Consider the following 11773-nt stretch of genomic DNA (forward strand, 5'->3'; position numbering starts at 1 on the left):
TGTGTGGTGGGGGGATCAAGGGGAAATCAAATGTAAAGTATAATAGGCCTACTGTAGTCATACCCAATCAGAATTGGCACGTGTGGAAAAGAAGTTGCTTATCATCAGAGCTACAATCTTTACTTAGCAAGCACACCATGGCGTGAAGACAACACTTTATAGCCCTTTGAACTGTAACAAAATACAATAGTACAATTAATACTAATAATGTGCATTATTGTCAATACAAACACAACACTTACACAATGAAACAATCAGCATGTACTGTAATCGTTTGATGACATTTTGTGCATACGACCACTGGTTTGGTTGAAGTACTTCCGTATAAATGAGTATTTCAATTTTCCTTTGAAATAGTTGTGTCAGTGGTGTGACATTGGGATAATGTTTTGATAATCTCCCATTGTATTTGAGCAATAATCACATACAGTAGCTTATTGATTAAAGAACAATGTTGTAAAGCCATATCAATATTTGTTTCTTTTGATATCATCTAACGGCAATACTTCAAGTACAGAAATCCAAGATGATCGCTGTGACATACTGTATACCGATTTATAGCCATCAGCATACCTCGTCATACTATTAGATCAGTTGTTCTCAGAGGGGCATTTTCCACCAAAAGATCCTTGGTTCAAGAACCAGTGCCGTTCAACTTTCTTGGAACGTTGGTTCATTCTTGCGAACCGGACGCAAACCGGCTTACGTTCCCACCAGATTGAACCATGATTGAACCAGAGGAACCAAGGATTTGTGGTTCCCGTCCCGAACCAACTTTTACGGTTCGGAACCAACTCGGTTCTCGGTGGAAAAGCTCACCTCTGGTTCATCCCATAGGCGGGAGAAAGAACCCGAACTGGTTCTTTGTCGGTCGAAAAGCGCCCAGAGTGGCGTCCAAATGGACCCTTACAGATCTGTAACTCGAGTGTATACATTGAACCCCGTTTGTACACTCTCCAAGTTACGGGGGTCCTTGAAATTGAAACGTTCGAGAACCACTGTACGAGGTTCCAACACGGTTCACGTCAGCTTGGCACCGACCACGGGGTTCTGTCCACACCAGTAGAGCTTCTCCTCCACCCGCTTCTTCTTCCACTGGCAGAGCAGCAGCATGCGGAAGGTCTTCTGGAAGGTCTTGTTGCAGAGGGCGTAGCACATGGGGTTGACCGTGCTGTTGACGTAGCACAGCCAGTAGCCCAGGTGCCACAGGGACAGAGGGATGCAGTCGGAGCAGAAGGTGGAGATGAGCACCATGATGTTGTACGGCGTCCACGTCAGGATGAAGGCCAGCAGGATGGCACTGAGAGTCTGGGCCGCCTTCCTCTCCTTGATCAGCACCATCCTCTTCCTCTTGGTGATCTGGTTCTTCAGCGTGGTGTTGTCCATGGGCTTAGAGGCCGAGGAGGTGGACGGCACGCTCATGGACTCGGCGGAGGAGAACGTCGATGGCGTCGCCATTTTGGTGTCCCCGTTTTTGTCGGCGCTCTGCGGCTGGCCATCGGCGTCTTTGGTGACCGGTCTGAACTTGTACGACACGCACTTCTTGCTCGTCTGGGAGTTGCCCTTGGGCGGACTGTGGAAGAAGCCGTCGTCGTCGTAGTTGCTGAGCTGCTCGCTCTCGCTGCCCGCTGCACTCCTGGCGGTCCCAGAGGAGGCCTGGTTCCGGTGGGGGGGCTGGAAGGCCCCCGGGGACGCGGGACGCTCCTCGTCTTCCGAGGAGGCGTAGCTGTTGAAGGTGGTCAGCTGGTCGGCTTTGGACCACTCGTCGTTGGTGGCGGCCGCCGACTTGACCGCGTTGCTGCGGCTGGAAGAGGACCAGGAGGCTTGGTTCCTGTCGCGAGCAGCCGCGCTCAGTTTGAAGCTGAAACAGGATCGGATCATGGTTTTCTGGGGCTGAGGGGCTCCGGCGTCCGTGGAGTAGTTGATCCCCTGAAGCTCCGCCAGGTCTTTGGTCCTCTTCTCTGTCTCCTTGTAGATCCGACAGTAGAGGATCGTCATGACCGACACGGGGATGTAAAAGGCGGCGATCGCCGTCCCAAAAGTTATCACGGGCTCGGAGAAAAACGGAATCTGGCACTCCCTCTCCGGGATAGTCCTTTTGCCCACAAAGTACTGCCAGCACAGAATGGGCGGTGCCCACAGGACGAGCGACACGAGCCAGGCCAGTCCGATCATGACCCCGGCCCGCTTGGGCGTCCGCTTGGCCCTGTAGGTCAGCGGCCGCGTGATGGAGAAGTACCTGTCGAAGCTGATCACCAGCAGGTTCATGACGGAGGCGTTGCTGGCCACGTAGTCCAGGGCCAGCCACAGGTCACAGGCCAGGTTCCCCAGCGCCCAGTAGCCCATCAGGATGTACGAGGTGTACAGGTTCATGGAGAACACGCCGATGATGAGGTCCGCCGCCGCCAAGCTCAGCAGGTAGTAGTTGTTCACCGTCTTCAGTTGGCTGTTGACCTTGAAGGAGAGCATCACCAGCACATTTCCCACAATGGTGATGAGGCTCACGATGGCAGACACGGTGGCGATGGTGATGACCTCCCACAGGCTGTGTGTGGCCAGCTGGACGTCATCCGCTGTGCTGGCATTTACAGTGGCGTTCTGCATGGTCACTCCCGCCATGGTCTCAGTATCGTTACTATGATGTTATAGCCGAAAGATGATTCGTTTGATTGGTCATTTTTAGCACAGTTTCCTGGAAAGAGAAGAAAGGAGGGGAGAAAAGAAGTAATTCTCCTTCTCCTCATATAACCTCAGATAATGCATTGATGATAATAGCCACAGGGTGGCAGTGTTTCAGCAGAAATGTGTGACTGGCTGGCTACATGATGGTATAATACTGTAGAGGCATATTCACATTCACTGGCTTTGTTTGTAATAATGCAGATTAGATGTAATATGTTGCGCTTACTAATTCCTTTGGATATCCTTTATGGACAAATTGGCTGACCTCATCATTAATCATGCGATGTCATTAAAATAAACTGAAACTGATTAACTTTTTAGTTGTGCATGACCACATAGTTTACTCGGATTTCTACAGAAAAGGAAAAAAAAGATTCTGAAATAATTCACCGTTTGCTAACTCATGGGCCATGAGGTAGCAAACAGTGAACAGTGAACTTATTTTTATTTTATTTTATTTTTTTAGCCATGAGTCATGGCTGTAGTGTAATCAGAACACGTGGCTCATTAAAAGACAGGTCAGTCGAAAGTGGGATGCTTCTGTTTTTTCCACACTCATTTATTTGTATTTTTTATATCAGTGGTGTATGAACAGATGTCTGTCAAAGAACATAAGATGATTATTTCAGTGACCGTGCGGTGACATTCAAAACAGCCTGGCTTGCAATTTGAGTGCACAATCTGCAAACAGACATGATGGGATGATGCCTGTGTTATTTCTGGTTCTGAAGCTTGTTTGAATTGCTCGGTGCTGTTTGTACAGCTACTACTGTATGGATGAGTAAAACGAAAAGGAGACTTTAATGTTGTGCAGAGCTTGAAAGCCACACAGACGGCTCATATGGTTGACTTGCCTTGAAAACCATTGTATAGACTGAGTGTTGACTGAAGGAAAAAATAAACTGTTCTGGGCAATGGGTTTGCTGTTCAGTATAGCCTTAAATCTCAATTCTGTTTCAGACTGACTGTTGATGTTAAATCAGTTTTACAGCTTGATTTAGTTGATGTAATATCCTATATCAGGGGTCTTGAATGTTTTTCAGCCCACACCGGTCCCCTTAGCTGAGAGAGAGAGAGAGAGAGAGAGAGAGATACATATTGTATATAACATTGTGTTGCAGATTAAACATAAAACATAAACATTTCATAGGCTTGTTTGACAGCACTATAATCAGTGTTGTGTAAATCTATGTTTTTTGCTATGTTGCATTCATGTCCATGTGTATTTTTTCAGACGTCTATAGCCACTTAAACCAATCAATACTTAGTACACTTGACGTTTCACTTCATGCGTAGCTTGTTGATCTGCTATTTTTGGCAAAGGTTAGGGATGCTACGGTTCATCAAGTGGTTAATGTCAAACACACACACACACACACACACACACACACACACACACACACACACACACACACACACACACACACACACACACACACACACACACACACACACACACACAGAGACACAGACACAGACACACACACACACACACACACACATATCACACAAAGATTTTGCGGCCCCACATAGTAACTCTGAGGACCCCTTGTTGAAGACGCCTGTCCTACAGTATATTAATGTGTCGATGGTGGACAGTGGGTGGACATCACAAACGTGCAACTGTTCAGAGATCAGGGATCATGAGAATAGCCACACCAGGTGGCCACATTATGTGACCCCCAGCAGCACCAAGGGGCCACAGGCGCGCCAATGCTCCAACGTCCAATCTGCACCACACTTGGCACAAACCCTGTTCAGGGGTCTGGTAGCCTCGCGTAGCCAGGCTTACTCATCTGCGAAGAGAAAAGCCTGGTGACAATATAACGCAGAAACCGTTCTAGGAGGTGGGGCTGAATTTTCCCGGAAGCTGTATTTTTTTCACAGTGCGGTGTTCCTGCAAAAGTATTCCCTGCACGAAAAAATCTGGTCTACGCCTCCTGCTCTGTCGGGTGCGCTCGCAATAAACAATATACAAACAAAAACATTGATTCAAGCAATGTTACACCTATTAAGAGCGAGTTAAGAGCTACAATCTATTTTAGTTTTTTCGCTGGGGAATGTAAACAGACCCGCACCGCATGACTTAACGTCCGTTAAACGCAGCACTTCCGCTAGAAATCTTGGAACCAACCGGAAAGCATATTGTCTACAGGGTGGGGGTCTGGTGAGAATAGAGGGTATGCGTCAATGCGCGTGACATCATCATCATACGCGGAGATTATGCGGGAGCGCCTACTGAGTGGCAAAAAACTACTACTTCCGTCCTTGACAGTCATCCAAACAGAAAAGTCCTACTGTATCTGATATTAAACAACGTTAAATGACATTAAACTCACTTTGACACTCGATTTGCCATTCACTTTTGCATGCGCATACGCTCTAATAGTCATTACAAAAAGAAACGAGTATAGTGCACCAGAGTGTACACAGTATAGTGTGACTGCTGTAGTGACTCTATTAAAATATATCTAATTAATTAGAGGCTTTGTAATTCATTAATCGAAAAATAAATTGCATGTAAATTCAAACAAGTCATTAAAACTGTGTGTGTGTGTGTGTGTGTGTGTGTGTGTGTGTGTGTGCGTGCGCGTGTGCGTGCGTGCGTGTGTGTGTGTGTGTGTGTGTAGCTAGCCTTTTTTATATTAACGTAGCCTGGGATCGCTTCCAATTTCGGGCTTTTGATCCGGTCGGGAGCGGATGACGTGCTACGTCATTTTGTATTCAAAACGGACTACACTTTGGCCGGAACTACCGACCGGAATCAGTTTTAACCCAGTTTTGCTCACGCGCTGACTGGGTTAAAACTGATTCCGGTCGGTAGTTCCGGCTAAAGTGTAGTCCGTTTTGAATACAAAATGACGTAAGATAAGATATCATCCGGTCTAGACCGGATCAACAAATCTGTTTAGTAAACGAGGCTTTCCCCCAGAAAGCCTGGTAGGCGAGGTTAATATTAACGTAAGGTTGTCACAAAATCCCAATGCACACCTGGACTTCACCTGTCTAGTTGCACCACACCAGTTGCTTTGGCAAAAGTAGCACTGCACATTCAGCAAGGCAGTGAAAAAATAAAAGTTGGGAAAACTCAAAATTTTAAGGCAAAAAACTTCAGAAAACTTTAAAGTTAGACAATCAAACATAAAACTTTAAGTTTTGCTTAAATTGGTTTAGTTGGTTTATCTTAACATTTTCAGTTGCCTCAACTTTTATAATTTTTGCTTAACTTAAAATTCTAAGTTGACCTAAACTTAAAAGTTTTCTGAAGTTTGTTGCCTTAACATTTTGAGTATTCCCAACTTTTTATTTTTTACAGTGAGTGTGTGGCAGGTTCTATACAGCTTATCAGATAAGATTCAGTTGCGGAGTGCAGAGAACTAGCTTCAGACTTTAGCACAACATGCTTACTTGAGCTTGGAACTACAGACACCCCAAAAATGTAATTTCTCAGCAAACAAATCAGGTTCCCTCATGCAAATTAACGCCTCACAGTTTTTTTTTTTTTTTTTTTTCACAGGTGGGAGATAAGTAGTGTAATGATGACATTATTGCTTCTGCTAAGCACAGGTACGTACAGAGTGCAGCAAACCACTTCTCTCTCGCACAAGTCCTTTGGGTCAGAGTTTACGCGAAATGATGACCAATTATCATTAAGCACAGACTCCTGGTTATTCCTGGCCTTCATCATATCATCTGGCCATGGAGTGGATGATGAGTCTCTAGAGGGAGCTCTGGGACCACATGAAATTAATTTCATAAAAGACTTTAGCCATAGATAGCACCAGGGTGTCACAAGGGGGGGGGGGGGGGGGGGGGGACTGAGTTACCAGGGCCCAAGATGGAGGGGGCCTGGGAGAGTGCCGCGCTGCGAGCTTGTGGGTCTATTTTTGAAAAGTCGTGAAAATGTGTGCAAATCTTTGAATACCGGTATTATGTATTTTTAAGTGAATATTTGTAACTCAAATTTTGCTTCTTGGGGGTCCCTGGAACTAAATATTTTGAGATGGGGGTCAGTGGCCAAATACATATAATTTTGGGGGTCCTTCACATGAAAAGGTTTGAGCACCACTGACATACAAACATAGGTTTTTCAAACCTATGTTTGAGAAGGATTTGAATCACAATATCTATCTATAAATGCGAGAAGTCTCTGCGTGTGTGTTTGTAATCCGCGTATCTCGAGAACCGTTCGTCCCACCGGCTTCAGATTCGGCACGCGCGCTCCCCGCCGCGGCACGGAGTGCAGTGCCGGGCCTCGACCCGACCCGAAGCGCGGGTTTCCCTAACCGGCGCGAAACGTTCGGAATCTCCTTATGCGGAAATCGGCGCAAAATCGGCGCAAGCGCTGACTCATTGTGACATCACTGCAGTGCCGGGCGCAAGCGCTGAGTCATTGTGACATCACTGCAGGCAGATACAGGGGCCTAGCCTTGACCCGACAGACTGAGATCTCCATATTTGGGCATATGGGCAGATACAGAGATCTCCATATATGGGCAATACAGGGGCCTTGCCTCGACCCGACAGATATCTCCGTATATGGGCATAAAAGGGACACAGACAGATATATCTCCGTATATGGGCATAAAAGGGACACAGACAGATATATGGGCATAAAAGGGACACAGACTGAGATCTCCATGACAGATATCTCCGTATATGGGCATAAAAGGGACACAGACTGATACAGAGAATGGGCATATGGGCAGATACAGAGATCTCCATATATGGGCATATGGGCATAAAATGGACGCAGATATATGGGCATAAAAGGGACACAGACTGAGATCTCCATATATGGGCATATGGGCAGATACAGAGATCTCCATATATGGGCATATGGGCATAAAAGATGGACACAGATAGAGTATATGGGCATAAAAGGGACACAGACAGATACAGAGATCTCCATATAATGGGGTTTGCATTAAAGGGTGGGGCATTCATTCCCTATTTACATCGTTCCCGAGTTGGCCAGGTCGCAAACTCCATATATGGGCATAAATGGGCACAGGCAAACAGATGGTCAAACCAGGTCCTACAGAGATCTCCATATATGGGCAGAAAATGGACGTAGACAGACATATCTCTCCATATATGGGCATAAATGGACACACGCAAACAGATGGTCAAAACGGATCCTATGACAACAGGTATAATGGGGTTTGCATTAAAGGGCGGGGCATTCATTCCCTATTTACATTGTTCCCGAGTTGGCCAGGCGGGCGGCCGAGCTTCTAGTATTATAAATAGGCAACCACATTTGCAATTTAGCAGAATCGCATCATTTTTGCAAATCGTTGAATATATTACTGCAACCGTAGGTCGCAAGTTTACTATGATAACCGGCACATCTTGTCCGCGTATCTCTGTCTGTACGTCACGCCTGACACTGGTTCTATGGGTTTGTCTGTGGTTCTATGGGTTTGTCGCTCTGACGACATCATGCTCTGATGTCACTGTGATGTCAGGGGAACCACTCTTAACAGAATGGGTTTGCCGCTCTGACATCACACTCTGGCGTGATGTCCCTTTTATGCCCATATATGGAGATCACGAGTCACACTTGCAAATTAATTACGTCCTTGTCTGTTTTATGCCCATATATGGAGATCCCTGTCCTGATGTCATCAATATTAAGCACATATATGGGAATGCCCATGTTTGGTAAAGCCAATAATGGGCATGTTCTGACATCACATTGTTGACTATCATGCAGGGGTCTCCATATAATATATGGAGACCCCTGCAGTTCTGGTCTGATATACATCACTGGCCAGATGGCCAAGAATTGGCGTGACCTCACCCTTTAGGGCGAGGTTGCATGTCGCCCTGAGGCTTCTTACTAGTATATTATTATTACGTATATTTTTACATTTTAAACTCAAGTCGTTTTTTTTTCTTCTTTTTTTTAAACTGTTAGGAAGACATTTGTGGATTCGGCCTCCGGTCTAATTGAGATAAATATTAAATAACAGTGTGTTTCCAGACACCAGGTGCACCTCCACAACAGTACTGTCCTACTTGTATTACCTATCCATGCATTGTCTGTGCTTTGTTGTCCAGAACCTCCCAAAGTAAATGAAGCAATATGGGTCACACTGTTGCACTCACACAGTACAGTCACTTCTGCCAGGTGACACCAAAAATAACTCCTCAACCTTCATAATATCGTCGTTGTCTGATGAAAACCTTGTACGTCCAAAACCGTTTGTTTTGCATTTATCTTTTTTAAAATGATGTAAACTAGTGAAAACAGCCGATCTGCAAGCACACAACGCCTCGCGGTGCGAGGCGTTGTGTGCTTGCAGATCTGCTGTTTTCACTACTTTCGTGAGACGGCCTTGTACGATGAAGCAGGGCTTTACTTTGCGAAATAACGTACGCATTTGAAACTTGGAGATACGAGGTTTCCACCCGACAACGACGATATTTTTCATTGAAAGCTCGGCAGCTTGTTGATCGTCTATTTTTGAAAAAAACTTTAATCAAATGGATAATAAACATTTTCAAATTGGTAGGTCTCTCCAAAATCGGAATCAACATCTAACCCAAATATTGGCATCAGTCAGGCTATATAGCTTTGGTTAATCATTTGCATTCTGCTGGCGGGGGCTGGGTTCGTGGGACTGCCAAATAAATAGCAGCCGGAGGGCGAACAAATAACATTCCAGCCACCACAGGGGTCCTCCTCCAACCCTGAGATTGCTCCTTCGGCTTATTGCGGTGACATTTCATATCATGTCACTCAAAAAGGTCCCTGGCTGTCTCTCCCCACCACAGGTAAAGCCAGATGGTACCTAACATCTGGCTCTCATCTGTTCGCTCTTTCTAACAACTGCTGCTAAAGTACCTACTTTAGCAGCACATATCCATTACTGATCTGAGGGTGAGGTGAAATGGCACCTTGCTTTTCCCGCACTAAAGACACTCCAATATCCTCCTGTTCCATCTTAAATACTGATCTCCTACCGTTGTTCCCTACTGAGCCTGGCACATTTCCTGGGGCAAGCTGCCCAGATCACACATGTCACACGTGTCTTCTTATTTTTTTCACTCTCAAAAAGCTCCTGCAATGTAGTGCATTTGAAACTACATTGCAGTGTACTGCTTGCCTCCTGTGAATTGTTTTATTTTTATTTTGGTTTATCTTCTGTTTATTTCGTTGCTGAGTGAGGTCAGCAGACAAGTGACAATAGTGAGATGAAAGAACCTGGGTGAAATGTGCCAATCTCAACAGGAAACAATGGGAGGTGTACAATATCCCTGACATGCGATGTACACCATTACAACCGTAGCAGATATACAAGCTCATAGTGCGTCACTTCGTGCCACGCTATTTTTGAGAAATGTGAATACGGTACCGGTATATTGGATTTGACCATGGGTTTGTGATTTTAAAATTTTCTGTAGCTCTGTGTTCAGTATGTTCTGTGTCTAGAGCAGGGGTGGGCAACTGTGATGATGGTGAGGGCCACTAAATGTCCACCTTCACTCAAGAGGGCCACATTGCATATTGCTACGTCCTACTAAGCAAAAAAAAAAAGCTGATCTACAAGCTCAAAACACATCGCGCTGCGATGCGTTTTGAGCTTGTAGATCAGCTATTTTTAGTTCATTTTTAATTGGAATCCTGAATAATCTTTTGTTATTTTGAACTGGAATTCTGAAATGTAACATTTTGATTTAATTTCAAACACATTTAATTATATACCGGTACCCATGTTAACTTTATGAACCTAAATACAAATACTGTATATTGGACATAAAAAATACATTTTAATACTTCTATACTAGTCATTAAGCTACTAATATAGACTGACGGAATTATTAAAGCAGGTCATGTTTGGAATTGCAACAGCTGAAATCAATAATATATTCAGTATTCCGGTATTAACCTGAGGGCCGCATCAAGTGAAGGTGGGGGCCGCATGTGTCCCCCGGGCCGCCAGTTGCCCATGTATGGTCTAGAGCATGTCTGTTCTTTCCCTGGTGTTTCTTGTGCATCTTATGTTGTAATATTGTTCCTCTGCTTCCTGTTTGCTGGTGTAGCTGTTACCTCTCTTGTCTAAACCACCCTGATTATTGTTAACCCAAATCAGTGTGCAAGTCGTTTGTGTTCTAGCATAATCCCTGTGTTGATTGTCAGCTGATCCTCTGTGTCTATTTAAACGCCCCTGTGTGGACAGTTCTTTGTCAGTTCATCATTCAAATGTTACTGTGAGTACTTGGAGACTGATGTGTTTGAGCATTCAGCCTTATGTTATGAGTATAGTTTTGACCCTGATTATGATGGTTACACATCAGCGCTCCGAAACATTGCTATTCCGACCACCTAAACCTAACCTTAACCCTAACCTCAGTAGGCTAAAACTAACGCTGGTGAATGCTAACCTGCCGATGATGGCGAATGCTAACCTGGTGAAATGCTAACCTGCAGACGCTGGTGAATGCTAACCTGGTTAGGGAATGGGGACGTTTCGGAATGGAAACCCGCCCCCCGGTCAACATTTGTTAAAACTTTTGAGTTGGATCTGTTTTGGCCTCAGTCGTCTTGCATTTGGGTCCAACTCCTCACACACCATGACAGTACATGTAAATCTGTGATTATGACAATAAATATTATGATTTCTACTTTGATGGGGACAAACGTCCTTGAAAAAAAAAACATCCCTTGGCCTTTCCATAATATGATGCCAATGTACTGAGCTGAATAAACGTTGCATCTTTACACATTCTAAAGGTTTTGTGCCCTAGGTCAGGGGTCTTCAACATTTTCAGGACAAGGATCCCTTGGTTGAGAGACAGATTAAGCAGGGACACCCACAACTTTTTCATAGATTCCATATAGTTTAATTGTTTGACAGCACAATCATCAGTGTATTTTGGATTCCTGTCAATTTGTGTTTTCAGTTACGTATTTAACCACTTGAACCATCAATACTTAATAAACTTTACATTCTTTTCCCCCTCTACACCAAATCTCTTTGCCGAAAATAGCCGATCTACAAGCTTACAGCTGCGAGGCGTTGTGGGCTTGTAGATCTGTTATTTTTGGCTCAAGTTCTCAGAATATGGATGCTAGGATTCA

At 44.8% G+C, this 11773-nt stretch overlaps 1 protein-coding gene across 1 annotated transcript; it reads right to left on the reverse strand.

The window, feature by feature from the left end:
- Nucleotides 1-1020: 1020 nt before the first annotated feature.
- chrm5a (cholinergic receptor, muscarinic 5a) lies at nucleotides 1021-2595 on the reverse strand (the record flags this gene model as incomplete). Its single annotated transcript, XM_080750129.1, has 1 exon — nucleotides 1021-2595. The coding sequence occupies exon 1, from the start codon at nucleotides 2467-2469 to the stop codon at nucleotides 1021-1023; it is 1449 nt and encodes a 482-aa protein (XP_080606255.1). The 5' UTR covers nucleotides 2470-2595.
- Between the last annotated feature and the right edge of the window lie 9178 nt (nucleotides 2596-11773).

This window comes from Nannobrachium achirus, assembly GCF_963921795.1.
Source record: "Nannobrachium achirus genome assembly, chromosome: 20".
NCBI classification, from domain to species: Eukaryota; Metazoa; Chordata; class Actinopteri; order Myctophiformes; family Myctophidae; genus Nannobrachium; species Nannobrachium achirus.